The sequence below is a fragment of the Ceratotherium simum genome, chromosome 5 (assembly GCF_057802395.1).
Source record: "Ceratotherium simum simum isolate JZ-2026a chromosome 5, ASM5780239v1, whole genome shotgun sequence".
NCBI lineage: Eukaryota > Metazoa > Chordata > Mammalia > Perissodactyla > Rhinocerotidae > Ceratotherium > Ceratotherium simum.
The window spans coordinates 51569502-51586073 of NC_141904.1; the positions used below are offsets into that span (position 1 = coordinate 51569502).

The following is a 16572-nucleotide window of genomic DNA, read 5'->3' on the forward strand; positions in this document are numbered from 1 at the left end:
AGCAAGTGTGTCTGTGCCTTCCAGCCACTCAGCTCCTCGGTTAATTACATAGTGATGGGCACCAGTGTCCAAGCGGGCAGGGATCAAGGTGATGGATCCCTTTCTCCTCCTTCCCTTGGTTTCTCCCTTTTGCAGGAGATGCAGCCCCAAAGTGCTCTTATTTAGGAGAAAAATCAGTTTGACATCCCTTTCCATTAACTGCTTTCTGACCTCATTGTGGGTAGAGGGAATCAAGGCCTGAGGGGCTGATGCAGGGTCAAGGAGGGGCCTGAGTTGCCCCTTCTCCATCAGTCCCCCATCCCCACCAAGGCTCAGCAGGCCCAGGACGGTGGAAGAGCTGCTTTTTTTTTTTTTTTGAGGAAGATTGGCCCTGCGCTAACATCTGTTGCCAATCTTCCTCTTTTTTGTTTTTTTCTCCCCAAAGCCCCAGTACATAGTTGTGTGTCATAGATGTAGAGTTGTAGCTCTTCTATGTGGGACTCCTCCCCAGCATGGCTTGACGAGCAGTGAGTATGTCTGCACCCAGGATTCGAACTGGCAAATCCCGGGCCGCCAAAGTGGAACACGAGAAAACCACTGCACCACCGGGCCGTCCCCGGGAAGGGTTTCTTACAGGCGCTATATCTCCTGCTTCCCTGTGCCTGTCCTCTGCTGGGTCCTGGGGTCCCCAGTGATGATAGCCCCGGGGACCCAGAGCCCTGCAGAGAGGCTTGAAGCTGGGGTCACATGTCTGGGGCTTCATAGAAGAAGTGTGATACCGAGAGGTGGATAGGGAATGGTGAAGAAGAGTCCAGCAGGTGGCAAAGGGGAGGGCCTAACGGGTGGAGGGCACAGCCCAAGTAAAGTCCTGGCAAAGAAAGAGCTGCTGCCTCCCAGAAATGGGGTAGCTGGAGCACTGGTAGAGTTGGCCAGGGCTGAGCTAGGGAAGGGTGGTGTGGATGCCAGGCTAATAGCGTGGGATGCCCCCAAGCTTCAGCGAGCTGAGTCAGGGGCTGAGGGGCGGGGTCCCATGGAGGGGAGGCATTGGGAGGAGGAGTAGCAGAAACACCACAGGGACACAGCCTGGGGGGAGGGGGAAGGGGTCAGGCTTTACTCCACAGGGGAGGAGGCGGGGCCTTGTCCTGTCTTAAGCAGGACCCAAAGGCCTCCCAGAAATGGGGGCTCTTGGGGAGGAAGGGTGTGAGCTTGGGCACAGCTAGGGGTGGTTAGAGACTTACTTGGGGGGTAAGAAGACTGAGCAGTCCCCAGGGACTGGGGAGGGAAGGAGACTCAGGTGGAGGTCATTGTGCTGGGGGCTGCGGCAGGTGGGGGCGAGAGGGCAGGGGGCGTGTAGGGGAGTGGGGGGGAGGGAAGGGGACAGGAGAGGACCCAAGCCTGAAAAAGGGCTCCATGAAGCTGGGCTGGAAGAGGCAGCAGTGAAGCAGTGAAGGCTCTCCCTGGATGCCACAGGATGCCCAGTGCTGAGGTGGCAATAAGAGTGCACATCTGTGTACCCCCACAGAGTGCCAGACCTGCCTGGCCCACCATTAACAACTGCAGGGCAAGTGAGGAGAGTGATCTGAGAGATTCAGTCTCCGCCTAGGGGGACACAGCCCGTGAGCAGCAGAGTCAGGATACAACCCCGCCCCTCCCTGGGCCACTAAGGGGGGTTGATTCCTGGGGCAGGCTCCCACCCACCCCCGCCAGAGCCTCCGGAGCCCCCCAACCAGCACTCCTGGGAGGGTCTCCCGGAGCCGATTAAGGGAATGTAGCATTTATGTTAATATATGTTAATGAATAGAGGGTGCCACCAGAGTCTACTTTTGCAGCATTCCTGGCACCCACCCCCTCTCTCCCCTCCCCCAGGCTAGGGGGAAGGAGGGGAGAAGGAGGCCCCACTCTCAGCCCCCTCTCTTCCCCCTATCCCCCCGCCCCCTCTGCTGGGCAATGAGGAAAACAGGAGTGAGTGAAGAGCTGTGATGTGGCTCGTGGGGGGGGCTCCCCCATCCCAGAGGGGCTGACCTCAGCCAGGGAGGAATGTGCAGGAGGCGGAGGGCAGGGGCGGAGCGGGTGGGGGTAGGGCCACAGCCAGAGGCCCAGGGTTCCTGGTGGCCCCTCCCTCAGCCCCTCCACCTCAGCTCTGACATGGCCCTCGTAAGGGAAGGGGAACAGTCAAGGAGGGGAGGAGCTGATCTTTCCAAAAAGGTGGGCCAGGGGTCCCTGGGAGCATGGAGACCAGGTTGGGGGTGGCTGGGGGAAGTGCCCCAACAGACCCCTTCCTGGGAGATCCCCCTGGGGTGGGTGGTAGATTGTCAGGGAAGTTTGGCCTCAGTCAGGTTCTCCAGGGCCCACTGCCCACCGCCTCCCTTCCCCCATGCCTAAGTCCTCAGGGTGGCACGTCCTAGTACCCACGTGGCCAGAACAGGGAAAAGTTGTAACTTTGGAGCCACAGCCTTGATGGCTAAAGCAGGTGTGAGTGGGGAACCAAGGCCCGACCCAGACCTGGCTGGGCACTGGGAGGGTTGGCTGTAGCCTTCCTCAGATGGATGACCACACCACAGAATCCAGGCAGAGTCCAGTGGTGACGAGGGGTGGGGAGGCAGGTGCTGGGACTTGGCATAACAATCTAGTTATTTCCAGAAGGAAAAACCATGGCATTGGCAGGCTGTACCGCTGACAGGCAGCAGCAGGGCAAGAACCCATGGATACCCTGGCAAAGGGTGGAGGCCCAGGATCCTGGGGTGCCCCTAGAACGGGGGTGCAGGCAGGAGTGTGGACCCCAGCTACCTCCCCTGGTTTGTCTCATTCTTTCGAGACCCAGGCCCAGGCTGCCTGATTCCAGAATCCTTGAGGACTTCCAGTGCCCAATGTGAACCACAGCCAATGACTCTGCTCCTAGAGTGCTGACTTCATGAGGCCCCTACCCAGGGCCTGCCATACACTTGGACCCAGGGCTGAGGAGCAGAAAGGAGACCTTGTGGGACAGGGACAACTTGACCTCCCACCCCTGGGGATCTCCCTTCCTGCTTCAGGGAGCAGAAGCATCTGGAGGAGGGAAGGCAATTAGAGGGCTCAGGTGGGCCGGCGAGCGCCCCGTCCCTCTGGCTAGGGGTTGAATTCCAGGGTGTTGGAAAGATGATGGGGGGATCTGGTCCCATTTTCCAGTATGGACACAGGGCTTGGGGGGAATGAAACAGAGGCTGGGACCCTGGGTCTGAAGAACTAAAAGTAGTGGGGTCAGGTAGGGGGCACAGCGGGGGAGAGTGGGGACCTCAAAGGCACTTGCTGATCTTGGCTGCTTGGGTGGAAAATTGTAAACAGCCGAAGAATTTTGTTTGCTTGCATGAGGCCAGGAGAGGCTACCCAAGTCCAAGGCGGGAGAGCCTGGGAGGAGGGAGGGGCCGCATCCTAGAAACCCAAGAACTCAGGCAGGGGTGCATCCCTCCACTCCCCCTCCTGAAGACCCCTGGTCCTCCCCCTGACCCCCACCCTTCGCCTGCCAGCCAGCCAGGCCAGTCCAGAACAGGAGGTCCTGAGGCTTAGGAAAGAGGAGCATGGTTCCACCCTGGCTGGGCACAGACACTTCTACTCCAGGGGACTTGCCAGCAGATGGGCAGCACTTGAAGCGCCCATACAACCTCCCTCACTGCCCCCTGAGGAGCTACTGATCAGGAGCCCTGGTGTGTTCACCCAGGTGGACCTGAGGGCCCCCCTTGGTCATTCTCAACACTCAGACCCTCTAAAGAAGTTCCCCTGGCAGTCAAATAGGGTGTGTCCACCAGTCCTAGCTTCAGGCCAAGACCCCAGACCCTTCCCAGCTCAGGTGCCGAGGTGTAGGAACCCCTCCTGTCTGTGAAGTTCCTCAGGTGCCTCACTCTGTTCAACCTGGGAAGAAAGACTGGAGTCACAGAGATTGCATAGAATGCCCTTCACCTCCCAGCAGAGATGTGGGACCACCTGTAGGAGGGGGTCTCCAGGTGGGCCCATACCCTACAGTGCAGAAGTGAGACTTGCTGGGCCTCTGGCATCTGTTGACTGCCCTGCCTGCCGCTCTCTGGACCTCCTCTCCAGCCCCAGACTGGCTGTCATCACAGCCACTGCCAGCCAGGTGGCAGAAGTACTAAGTGGCTCAAGTGGTCAGGAAGGACTGGGGCTGGGTCCTGGGGGCCCATCAGACCTCCAATTGAGAACCCCTCCCCTGACCTCAACTCTTCCATCCCAGCCGGCTCCAGGGAACTGAGGTGGCAGCTGAGCCCCTCGTTAACCCCTCTAGCTCCATAGCTGGTGAGGAACCCGAGTCCCCCGGGATGCCCCGACCAGCTGTTCCCTCTGCCTGATGCACAGAGCCACCTGCATCTGGGGGTCTCTATTTCTTCTTTCTCCTTTGCCATGACTGGCCGCCCCACTTCCAAGACCGCTGCCTGGGGCACCCTATTGCTGTGAGGCCTGGCAGGGGAGTGGTCTTCCCTACCGGCCCCTCCCTTGTGCCCGCTCTACTCTGGCCAGGACACCACCTCCAGCCGGTCCCGGCTGCCTGCCCGGTCACCGGATCCGCCCCATAAACTTGATGGCGTGTGGGGCGGTGGCTGGCTTGGTGGGGGCGGGGGCTGCTCCTTAAAGGAGCCGTCAGAGGGTGCCCCGTAGCCCCTAGGCTTCTCCCCTTCTCCAGGGCGAGAAGGGGCTGGGGAGGGGAGGCACTGCTGCCGGAGTTCTTGGTGGAGTGTGGGAAGGCAGCTGGGTGTTTTGTGGCGTCTCGGACCTCACCGGCCCAGAAGAGGCAGCGGCAAGTGTCAGTGGAGGGAAGGAGGAGGTGGGAGTCCTAGTGTGGGAGGGGCCGGGAGCTGCGGAGCTGGGCAAGGGCATGGGGGGAGTGGGCTGGAATGTGCCCCAGCAGCTGTGCCCCTTGATCACACCCCACACCAGGGATCCTGCGCCCAGCACCTGCCCAGCCAGCTCTAGGAAGGACAATGGGCATTGCAGGCAGAGCCTGGTCCCATCTAATGGGTCCAGGGAAGGGCTCTGGCTCAGAGAGGTAGAGGGGCTCAAAGATGGGGAAACCCTGAGAGCTGAGAGCGAAGGCAGGGCCGGGAGAGGCTCAGGGAGATTGCGGAGGCTTGGAGAGGGAAGGGCAGCTCATCCAAGCTGGGGGGAAAGGCTGCCTCAGGCCCTTGGCTCTCCCCACTTAATTCCTCTTGGGTCTGAAGTCTGAGCTCACAGAATTTCTGTGTGTGACCAGCCCCTTCCACCCTCTGGGGTGGGGAGAGAGAGAGGTCAAGCCCAAATCTGGGCTGCTGGATCCGAGTGGGAGCAGCCCCCAAGTCAGCAGCTGAGGCTTCTGCCCAGCCGGAGGGGCCCAGGCCCTGGGTCTCCTGGGCAGTACTTCTCCCTCTGAGAAATGGGTTTCAGGAGTGTCTCAGAGCTGAAGGCAGTGACTGACACTGCGGTTGCATTGGCTCACCTGCACGTCCAGAGAGACGCATACACTTGCATGTGCACACACACATTCGCACATGCACACGTGTGACACTCATATATACACATGTATACAAAGTGCACACACCACACAGGCATGTACACGCTGCAAGACATGCATACAGTGCCATGTGTGTCCACACACGCCACATATCTACATGTGTAACAACATGCATGCCACATGGCCTCACATAGACATGTACACATGTGCATGCATACACACCACACACACACACACACATCTGCAGTACAGATACACAAAGAGACCCTCAGAAACACATTCACACAGGCGCCCACACCATTGGTTCCAGCCCCAAAAGGGCCTATGTTTCTCTGGCCTGTGGGTGCACAGCTACCTCCAGAGGCCTGACCTCCTTCCTGTTAGTCCCACTCCCATGACCAGCTTGTTTTGCTCATTGCACTTGCCGCCTTCTGAAATGACTGCTCTGATCTGAGTCTTTGTTGGTACTCTGCCCCCTCCTCCACAGGGACCTTTTCTGTGTCCCCCGGTGTCCCCAGCCCCAGTCCCAGGCTGGCATGAAGTAGGCACACAGAGTTTGTGAATTAATATCTGTGAGTGTGTATACGGAAGGGAGGGTTCCTGGGGAGAGTGACGTGGTGGGGCAGGCGCCTGCCAGTGTGGGGGTGACCCCAAGGGTATGCCCAGTGTGGGTGTGTCTGTGATTATGGCCAGGCAGGGCACCCTCCGGAGGGAGTGGAGGGCTTGGAAGTGGAATGCCACCTCCCAGCCTCTTTCCCCTAGGGGCTGTAATTTGATCCCTGGGGACTCCCCCCTAGCCTCCCGCCCTCGCTCTTGCTGCAACTCCTTCTCTTCCAGATCCCGGGGCAGAGTCCAGGGCGGCTCAAGGCTCCTCCACACACGCCTGCTGAACCCTGAGCACCCTGAGCCGCTGGGATGGGGCGGGCTGAGGCCGCCGCCATGATCCCGAGCCTGGCTCTGCTCTGGGCAGCGGTGCTGGGGGGTGCCATCCCCAGCCTCCCACGCCTTCGGCTCTCCTTCCAAGGTAGGTGCACCTGGCAGGCAGAAGGGCCCAGCTCAGGGTGGCCAGAAAAGGGGCCCACTGTGGGTAGGGGCTGTGTTTGCTGTCACTCCGTGTGTGTGCCACCAGACCCGGGTTGGATTGGGGGCACTCTCAGGCCATCTCCAATTAACCCTGTCCTGGCCTCAGCCCCTAGCCTTTCTGCCCAGATTCTCCTCATGCTTTCCCAGGAAGACCCCTTTTGGTCCCATGGCAACAGATTCTGCCTCCCTCACATCCTCTACCCCCAGGGAAGTTGAGGTGTAGGGACCATTAGAGCCCCTTTCCCACACCCTCTACACAGGAGGGTGGTTAGTAGGCAGTGAGTGGAATAGCACTGAGCTCAGGCTGGTTGCAGGGTGGCAGAGAATGCTCAGCCTGACTTTGGTGTTGGGGTTCTGGCTTTTCCTACATGCCCGGCCTCCCCCAGAACCCTGGCCTCCCAGTGTGCCTGCCTGGAAACACTGTTTGTCCAAGCACGCCTGAGGAACTCAACCTGCTTTCCTTTTGGGGGGGCTGCACTGCGCAGCTTGGGAGCTTCGCACGTGAGTGGGCCTGCCTTCATAAGTGTAAACTCACATGCGTGTAAATTCACATGTGTGTGGGCCAGGTTTCATGTACAACCTTGGCCTGTGAGAGAGACAACAGGCAGGACTTGGGGGAAGCCTCCAGCATGGCTGGCAAATCCTCAGTGGAGTCCCCACCCTGCAGAGCTCCAGGCCCGACATGGTCTCCGGACCTTCAGGCTGGAGAGGACCTGCTGCTACGAAGCTTTGCTGGTGGACGAGGAGCGTGGACGCTTGTTTGTGGGTGCCGAGAACCATGTGGCCTCCCTCAGCCTGGACAATATCAGCAAGCGGGCCAAGAAGGTGCCAGGGACCCCCCAGCCTCAGTGCTGCCCAGGGAAAGAGCCCAGGGACCCCACTCCAGACTGCCTGGAGAGACCCAGGGGGATGGGCTCCCTGAGTGGACACCCTCAGCATGGAGAACCCTGACCTTGTCCCCGCTCCCCCACCCTCCCCATAGCTGGCCTGGCCGGCCCCTGTGGAATGGAGAGAGGAGTGCAACTGGGCGGGGAAGGACATTGGTGTGAGTGTTGGCTGCCCGGGGTGGGAGCGGGGAGGTCAGCCCCTCACTCTAGACCAGGCAGTGCTAAAACAGAGGCCTGCCTGTTCTGGCTGGGATGGGGGCAGGGGCGTCGAGGTAGCTGAAGTCTGGAGGCAGTGAGTCAGGGTGGGGGCTCGTGATTCTTCTTGGGAGCTTCTGAGTCATAGGGGCAATGCAGGCCTGTGCTTCCCCATACTCATTCTGGTGAGAGGTGGGCTGCGCTGGTCACCAAGGGCACCCAGGTCCCTGTGGCCCATGTTGGTACTTGCCTGGGCTGATACAGAAGAGAGGAAAGAATGGGGCTGCCACTGGTGAGCTGGGACCCCTTAAGGCCGCCTCCTTGAGGGAGGCTTCATTGTCCCTGCCCCTGCCTGCCCACTAGACTGAGTGCATGAACTTCGTGAAGCTGCTGCATGCCTACAACCGCACCCACCTGCTGGCCTGTGGCACAGGGGCCTTCCACCCAACCTGTGCATTTGTGGAGGTGGGTCACCGGCTGGAGGTAAGGCCAGGTCTCGGCAGAGAGGGGGATGGGAAAGTAAGGAAGGGCCTGGCTGTAACAACTCCCCCCTGCCTCCCAGGAGCCCATGCTCCGGCTGGACCTTCGAAGGCTAGAGGATGGCAAGGGCAAGAGTCCTTATGACCCCAGGCATCGGGCTGCCTCCGTGCTGGTGGGTGAGTCCAAAGGCTGGGACCCCAACAGAGCTCCTGGAACCCCTCAGAGACTCTAGAACCTCACAAAGTCCCAAGACCCTCCCTAGAGCCCCAGGGATCCCCCTTAGCCACACTGACTCCCCAAGATCCTCCAGGGTTCCACAGGCCCCCCCACCGAGAGCCTTCAGCTTGGCTAAGTAGCCCTGGCCCTGTCTGCAGGGGAAGAGCTGTACTCGGGGGTGGCCGCAGACCTCATGGGCCGGGACTTTACCATCTTCCGCAGCCTGGGTCAGCGTCCGAGTCTCCGAACAGAGCCACACGACTCCCGGTGGCTCAACGGTAAAAGGCTGGTGGGGCTGTTGGGAGGGGGCCCTCATCCCCAACAGGGCAGGAGCTGAGCAAGGCCCATAAAGAAGTGAGCAATGGGGGCCAGCGAGGTGGCACATCGGTTAAGTTCATGTGTTCCGCTTCAGCGGCCTGGGGTTTGCCAGTTCTGATCCTGGCCACGGACCTACTCACTGCTCATCAAGCCATGCTGAGGCAGCATCACACATAAAAGAACTAGAAGGACCCACAACTAGGATATACAACTATGTATTGGGGCTTTGGGGAGAAAAAACAAGAGGAAGATTGGCAGCAGATGTTAGCTCAGGGCCAATCTTCCTCAAAAAAAAAAAATAAAAGTGAGCAATGGACACAGCCAGGTCTCACCAAGTACCTACCATGCCTCAGGTCCTGAACTAGGCACTGGGGACGCAGGGCACACAAGGCAGGTATGGCCCATGCCCTCTTTGAGTTCACAGACCTCAGAACAAATACATGACAAGATCAATTCCAATGGCCGTTAGACCAATGAGGGAGTAGAGAGGAAGGGAAAAAGAGACTAGGTGGTGGTGGTGGTGGGAGGGTTGGGGAAAGGAAGCCACCCTGCTGAGGAGAGGTGTGAGCTAATTCCCAAAGCACAGCGGGATTGAGGGAAGAGCGTTGTAGGCAGAGGGAACAACTAGTGCAAAGGCCCTGGGGCAGCAGCAAGCCAAGCCAAAAACAGTTTAATGAAGGGAGCAATGATAAGGGTCTTGGACTGTCAAGGTCCAGGGTAGTTTATTCTAAGTGTGATGGGACCCAGCAGAGTATTTGAAGCAGGAATGAATGAGGGCATCTGCTTCCTGCTAGAGAGGAAGACTCATGAGTGAAGGTATAACCCATACCCCATCTCCCTCCTTTCTTGGCTCACTGGCCTGGAGAACTGTCATGGGTGAGAGGCCTGCCACTGGTGAGGGTCCCCCTCCTGCATGCCCAAGTAGCCACTGTCTCTGCTGCCCTCTCGTGGCTGCTTCTTGACTCGCAGGCTCTGATCCTTTGGATTCTTCCCCTGCTGAGCACCATCTGAACTTGGTCCTGGAGGCTGGGTGATCAGATGCTGCCCCGGGGGCTTCTGTAGGCACAAGAAGAAGGGGAGGCAGCTCAAGGGGTGGCAGCTTGTGGTTCTTGGAGTAGGGGGAGGGCCAGGACCTCACTGACCCCACACCTCCTGCTGCGGCCAGAGCCCAAGTTTGTCAAGGTATTTTGGATCCCGGAGAGTGAGAACCCGGATGATGACAAGATCTACTTCTTCTTCCGTGAGTTGGCAGTGGAGGCCGCGCCGGCACTGGGACGCCTGTCCATTTCCCGTGTTGGCCAGATCTGCAGGGTGAGGAGTCTCTGGGCCAGTTCTGGTGACCCCGCCCCCGCCCCTTTGCCCGTCTGGGCCTCGCCCTCATCCCCTCTGATTGACCCCACAGAACGACGTGGGTGGCCAGCGCAGCCTGGTCAACAAGTGGACAACGTTCCTGAAGGCACGGCTGGTATGCTCGGAGCCTGGCGTTGAGGGTGACACGCACTTCGACCGGCTCCGTGAGTGCCAGGAGTGGAGGATGGGGTGGGGGGAGAGAGTGCAGGGGCACAGATCCTGGAGCCTGGCCGGCTTGCAGGGCTGTGCGCCCTCCCCCAGCTAGACCCTGTCCCTGCAGAGGACGTGTTCCTGCTTTCTTCACGGGACCGCTGGACCCCGCTGCTCTATGCTGTCTTCTCCACATCTAGGTGAGGAGCAGGAGGTAGTGGGGCAGGGTCTGCTGGGCTCCACTGAGCCCCTCACCCTGCTCATGTCTTCGCCTGCAGCGGCATCTTCCAGGGCTCCGCAGTGTGTGTGTACAGCATGAACGATGTGCGCCGGGCCTTCCTGGGACCCTTTGCACACAAGGAGGGGCCCATGCACCAATGGGTGTCCTACCAGGGCCGCGTGCCCTACCCCCGGCCTGGCATGGTGCGTAGCCTGGGGACTCCCACCACAACCCACTTAAAGCCTCAGGGGTGGAGAACTTAGCCTGGGTCTTCTTGGTGAATGTGGTTTCTTCCTTTTGTTATGGGGTGGAAAAGTGTCACCTTCCTCAGACAGGGCTCCTCAGGGGAAGGCCACATTTTCCCCCTCAGACTCCCAAGGGCAAAGTTGGGTCTCGCCTGTCAGATTCCCAGGGCAGGGCTCTATCTAATACCCTCCCCTACTCCACCCCCCAGTCCAGGTTCTGGGTGGTCTCTTGTGGAGGGCTGCCCACCAGGCCCTCATGCGCACATCCCTGTAGTGCCTCCTCTCCACCCCCCAGTGCCCCAGCAAGACCTTTGGCACCTTCAGTTCCACCAAGGACTTTCCTGATGACGTCATCCAGTTTGCCCGGAACCACCCCCTCATGTACAATTCAGTCCTGCCCATGGGGGGACGCCCTCTCTTCCTACAAGTGGGTGCCGGGTATAACTTCACCCAGATCGCTGCGGACCGTGTAGCTGCTGCTGATGGACACTATGACGTCCTCTTCATTGGCACAGGTCAGGGCCCTGCCATGACCACCCACAAGACCCAGTCCAGGCTCTTTGGCCTGTTTAGTGAAAGCTCCCCCTGTTCAGTCTCATCTCACATCTTTGCCTGGGCTGTGCCCCCATCTCCTTCTGGATGCTGCTCTGATTGTTCCAATGCACATTTTTCACTGACCCAAACACGCTGAGGGTGGAGGCCTCAAAAGTGAGGAGACCCCTGGCCCTAGCTGTCAGAGCATACAACGAGTCACTTACCTCTTCTCACCCCTGCAGATGCCGGCACAGTGCTGAAGGTGATCTCGGTCCCCAAGGGCAGCTGGCCTAACGCCGAGGGTCTGCTCCTGGAGGAGCTGCACGTGTTTGAGGTGAGACCTAGTCCCCGTCCTTTGGGGTACACTCACCCCACTGAGCCTTCATCCCAGCACCCCTCCTCCCTCTCAGGACTCAGCCGCTGTCACCAGCATGCAAATCTCCTCCAAGAGGGTAAGTGACCAGAATGTTTGGGGATGGAATGGACCGAGCACGTTCCCGGGTGCCCTCACCCCCATGCCTCCCTTGGTAGTTCAAAGCCCTGGGTTTGAGTAGTAGGCTTTGCCTTGGCTAGACTGTGACCTGAGACTTCAGTGTTCCCATCTGTCAAGTGGGGGACGGGATTCCTGATCAATGGGAGATGGGCAGGGGGCGGCTCTCGGTCAGCCCGGAGCCCCTCGTGCCCCCTAGCACCAGCTGTACGTAGCCTCGCCGAGCGCAGTGGCCCAGATCCCGTTGCACCGCTGTGCTGCCCACGGCCGTGCCTGTGCCGAATGCTGCCTGGCGCGTGACCCCTACTGCGCCTGGGATGGGGCTGCGTGCACGCGCTTTCAGCCCAGTAGCAAGAGGTGAGCAGAGTCGGGGGCGGGTCACCGGGAGGGAGTCTTTCGCTGCCCCTGGCTAAAAGAGGGGCTCACGGAGGCTCCAATGTTCTCCCCAGACGGTTCCGGCGGCAAGACGTAAGGAATGGGGACCCCAGCACGCTGTGCTCTGGGGGTAAGTGCCTCAGCTGCCCCCACCTCTCAGCCCTTAAAGACGCCCCACCCCGCCCTGCCTTGCCTGAATCTGTCATTCCCCTTGCCCTCAGACTCGTCCCATCCCACGGTGCTGGAGCGGAAGGTGTTTGGTGTGGAGGGCGGCAGCGCCTTCCTGGAGTGTGAGCCCCGCTCGCTGCAGGCGCGTGTGGAGTGGACCTTCCAGCGCTCAAGGGAGGCGGCCAGCACCCAGGTGAGCCTCCACCTGATCCCTGTCCCAACCAGGCCCTTGTCCCACCGCCTACATCTAGGAGAGGCCTAACTCTGACTAATGAGGGCCTTGGCCTACTCCCCACATCTAGATGAGGTCCAGCTCCGCCCAGCGAGGCTCCGCCCAACCAGACCCCGTTGGTCCAGTTTGGTCCCTTACCTGCACTCCACACCCTGGTGAGGCCCCATTCCGTCTAACTAGGCTCCTGATCCTCCTCACGCACACACACATCCGAGAGAAGACCCCTCCTTCCTCGCCACGCCTGTTGAGGTCCCCGACCCGCCCCCCACAGTCAGGTGAACCTCACCTTGTTCAGGTTTCCACTTGAAGACCACCGGCCCCCATGCACCCAACCTTCAAATGTGCACCTGTGAGCGCCCCTTTCCCGTTCCCTCTGGGCCGCTGTTGATCCGTTGCTTCTCCCATCCGACGCTGGGACACTGGTGCCGGGGAGCCCTGGGCCGGACCCTGACGCCCCGCCCTCACGTTGGCCCGGCCCACAGGTGCCGGCGGAGGAGCATGCGGAGCGCACTACGCGAGGGCTGCTGCTGCGTGGGCTGCGGCGCGGGGATTCGGGCGTGTACCTGTGCGCAGCAGTGGAGCAGGGCTTCTCGCAGCCGCTGCGTCGCCTCGCCTTGCACGTGCTGAGTGCTGCGCAGGCCGAAAGGCTTGCCCGGACGGAGGAGGCTGCGCCCGTCGCGCCGCCGGGCCCCAAGCTCTGGTACCGGGACTTCCTGCAGCTGGTGGAGCCAGGCGGCGGTGGCGCGAGCTCCCTGCGAATGTGTCGTCCGCAGCCCGCGCCGCGCCCACCTTCTCCGGAGTTGCGGAGGAAGGGCCGCAACCGGCGGACACATGCCCTAGAGCCCCGGTCTGAGCGGGGGCCGCGCAGCGCAGCGCACTAGTGACTCGGCCGTCCCCACGCCGGGGACTGGGGAGGCAACGACAGGCGGGAGAGAGGGGGCGGACAGACCCTGGGAGACGGACAGCTGGGTGCCGGACACACTGCCGTCCCCGGCCGATGGACACCGACTGACAGGCCCTGGCCGAGGGGCAGCCGCGCTGGCTTATTTATTAACAGAGGATAACCCTTGAATGTAGCCCCTGGAGGGTGGCCCAGGCCTTGCACAGGGTCCGGCTGGTGGCTGGCTGGGAGAAGGTAGAGAAGCAAGGCTCCAGAGCCACGACCTGGGCGGGGGAGGTGACCGGAGTGCTCACCCTGGGGGAAGGACCTCCTCCTTGGGCAGTGAGCAGAAAGCTGTGAACAGCCTGGGCTGGTGGGGGTGGGGGTGGGGCAGGCCGACTGTACTAATGCAATAAACACACTATCAGCTGAAGTTGGAATGGCCCCAGCAGACAACCGCTGGTCCTAGGTCTTGCTGTGTGGCCTTGGGCACCTTCCTAGCTGTCTCAGGACCTCAGTTTTTTCTGTCTAAGGATGCTGCGGGGAGGATTAAAGGTGGTTTCCATGTGACGGAGTGGATTCTGTAGGGCCTTTGGGGATACTGACATGTCCAGTATATTCTGAATAATATAGTTTCTGGGCTAAGTGCTATGAAGAAAATAAAATTGGGTGATGTGGAAAAGAATGTGAGCAGAAGGCCTCACTGAGGGGGTGACATTTGAGCTAAATGGCAAGGAGCCAGCCATGGGAATATCTGGGAACAGGGCATTCCAGGAGGGAACAGCCAGTAGCAAAGGGCCTGAGGTGGGAACAAGCTTGCTGTGTTTGAGGAATTATCAAAGAGGCCAGTGTGATAACAGTGGAGTGATGGATTTGGGACGTTTTAGGAGGTAGAGCCCACTGTCTTTGTCCCATTTGGGAAGGAGGGGACACAGGGGTCCAATGGCAGAGGGTGGGCCCTAAGCTGGACCACTTCCTCCCTTCAAGGGTAAGTGGTGCCATGCATCCTCACAAGGCTTCGTGTGAGCTGTATGCCCTTGTGGAGGGAGAAGGATCAAAACTGCATTGTGCTAAATGCTTCAGACGTGGTTGTATTTCTATTCTCACATGTACTGTGCTGGGGAGGAACCACTGTTAGTCCTGTTTTACAGATGAGAAAACAGGTCAGAGAGGGGGCAATCTTTTACTCAAGGTTGTAAGCTTAGTATTGTGAGCACCAGCCTTCAACCTGGGTCTGCCCACTGACCAGCATGGATGCCTGTGTGTATGGGGGTGTCTCTGCCCCTTTTTGCAGCTCCCAGAGCCCTCATGGCACTGGGCTCCACTTGTCCATCACCCCCAATCCCTGAAGCCAGCAGGTCACACAGTGGTGGGTGCATGTCCCACATTTGCTTGGAAGAGATGACCCAGCTATGGGTGGTGTCTTTGGGAGTGGAGGGGTGGAGATGCACAGGGCTGCAGGCAAGGCTGCCTTGTGGGGCATTGCTGGAGGTGAGCCTGAGGCGGCTTGTCTGGATGAAGATGAGGCCTGTGCATATGTGGGGGTGGCAGGGTTCCCTGGGAAAGCCCCTGTGCACATGCACTAGTGAAGGTGCCATTTGCACTCTCGCCTGGGCTCCATCACTAGGTATAGTCCAGGCTGGCCCATGTGGGTCACTCCTCCCCTTCCTGTGGCTGAGCGCTGTCTCCTCTAAATATAGCCCAGTGGGCCGAGCTCAGGCCTATTTTAGGCCCAGGCTAGGAGGTGGCCAGGCCTTCCCCAGGCTCTCAGAAGAGCCACTGCTGCCTCCACCCTGTGCTGCTACTGGACACTATCATCAGCCCCGACTGCCCACCACCCGCTATGCCTGACGAGACCAGAGAAGGTAGGAGATGACTGTGAGGAAGGGCCGGGCCCTGGGCCTGTGACCCTGTGGACCATGAAGAAACCTGCCCCCTGTTCCACCGACCTCACTTCCTTGACTAGTCATCAGTCACCATGTCCCAGCTCAAGTAAAGGGACCTGCCCCCTGTGCACAGAGGTAGGGCCTACCATGCCTGGAACCCCTCCTCACCTCAGGCCTTGCCTGTTTCCCCTGCTAGGGATAGCAGGGAGTGACTGTGGGGAGCTACCCAGTTCGGGGAGGGTCAACTATAGGCTGTGCCCAAGTGGGTGTGGGCCAGGCAGATGCCTGGCCAGTTCCGCTCTTCCTTCAGGGAGGAAGCTGGGATTGGGGGTTGGCAATGGTTCCAGGAAGCATTTGGCCACATGGCTCAGGGACTGGGAATGGATAGGCTTCTGGCCTCCTCCAACCTGGGACTAGGTTCCCCCAACTGGCTAAAAGTTGGGGTCCCCTGGCCTGGCCAGATTGACTGCTAGTTAAGAGTTGGGTGGCTGCCCACCTAACTCCCCGCCACATGCAAGAAGTACAGCGCCTCAGAGAGGCCAGAGCAGGGGACCCAGGAAGCTTCAGGTTCGGTGCTGGCCAGGATGCAGGACCAGTTGCTCCAGGGCTCCAGCTTGGCCCAGCTGGTTAACTCCCCCATGACATTTTCTTCTTTTGTTTTTTCTCCCCAAAGCCCCCAGTACATAGTTGTATGTCCTTCTAGTACTGTGTGGGATGCCCTTGGCATGGCTTGATCAGTGGTGAGTAGGTCCATGTCCAGGATCTGACCTGGTGAACTCCAGGCCGCCCAAGTGGAACACGCAAACTTAACCGCTGTGCCACCAGGCCGCCTGCCCCCTCATCATATTTTCAACATTTTACACTGGGTGGGAGGTGCCTGGCCCCGGTGGGGGGGATGTTTGCCTCCTCATGGGGTCGTAACAATGACATTTACTGTGTATTTTCCCTGGTAACAAATAGAATCCGATTTCCACTTTCAATTTAGAAAGTGTGGGAAAAGCACAGCGAAGTGCAAAGAGGGAATTTAATATGATCCCCAACACCACCCTGACGAATGCCTGGCAGCATGTTTTTGTTGTACTTACTTTTGAGCATGTCAAGAGCCAGTTTCAAGCAAATCAGGAAGGTTGTGTTACTGCTCTGAAACTGACAGAGCCAGAGAGTCCAATCGCCCTGCTTCTATCAGGAGGTGGCCCTTCTATGCCCCCACTTTATTATCTAGCTTCCAACTGGGCATCTGGAGGGCTTCAGGGGCCAAGATTTTTTAAAAAAATCAAGTCAAAGAACAACCAGGAGAAAATATAATCTTGAGACAAAATAAACACTTTGATGGGTCCAAAAATAATTAAAATCACAAGAAAAGTAGACCCCAGTGACTAAATAGGCAGAGGCTGTGAATGGATAATTAGGA

At 59.3% G+C, this 16572-nt stretch overlaps 1 protein-coding gene across 5 annotated transcripts; it reads left to right on the forward strand.

The window, feature by feature from the left end:
• Positions 1 to 2113: 2113 nt before the first annotated feature.
• On the forward strand, positions 2114 to 13845 carry SEMA3B (semaphorin 3B). 5 transcript variants are annotated; one of them, XM_087431064.1, is made up of 19 exons: positions 2114 to 2184; positions 6290 to 6476; positions 7203 to 7360; positions 7518 to 7580; positions 7981 to 8082; positions 8180 to 8273; positions 8472 to 8591; positions 9797 to 9942; positions 10034 to 10145; positions 10262 to 10331; positions 10410 to 10554; positions 10892 to 11111; positions 11373 to 11464; positions 11541 to 11582; positions 11820 to 11977; positions 12070 to 12125; positions 12217 to 12356; positions 12466 to 12550; positions 12878 to 13845. In XM_087431064.1, exons 2-19 carry the CDS (start codon positions 6368 to 6370, stop codon positions 13246 to 13248), a joined length of 2283 nt encoding a protein of 760 aa, XP_087287190.1. In that variant the 5' UTR covers positions 2114 to 2184; positions 6290 to 6367; the 3' UTR covers positions 13249 to 13845. The 5 variants fall into 5 exon arrangements, with proteins under 5 accessions (XP_087287190.1, XP_087287192.1, XP_014647834.1 ...); XM_014792348.2 differs by having other exon boundaries at positions 2115 to 2184; positions 7981 to 8100; XM_087431063.1 differs by lacking the exon at positions 2114 to 2184 and adding an exon at positions 4666 to 4768 and having other exon boundaries at positions 7981 to 8100.
• Positions 13846 to 16572: the final 2727 nt, after the last annotated feature.

Excerpts from the sequence above, each read along its gene's own strand:
- SEMA3B (XM_014792348.2), top strand. The coding sequence starts at position 6,368 with ATGGGGCGGGCTGAGGCCGCCGCCATGATCCCGAGCCTGGCTCTGCTC. Across the intron at positions 10,146-10,261 it reads CACGCACTTCGACCGGCTCC|AGGACGTGTTCCTGCTTTCT; the intron begins GTGAGTGCCAGG and ends CTGTCCCTGCAG. Across the intron at positions 11,978-12,069 it reads TTTCAGCCCAGTAGCAAGAG|ACGGTTCCGGCGGCAAGACG; the intron begins GTGAGCAGAGTC and ends TGTTCTCCCCAG.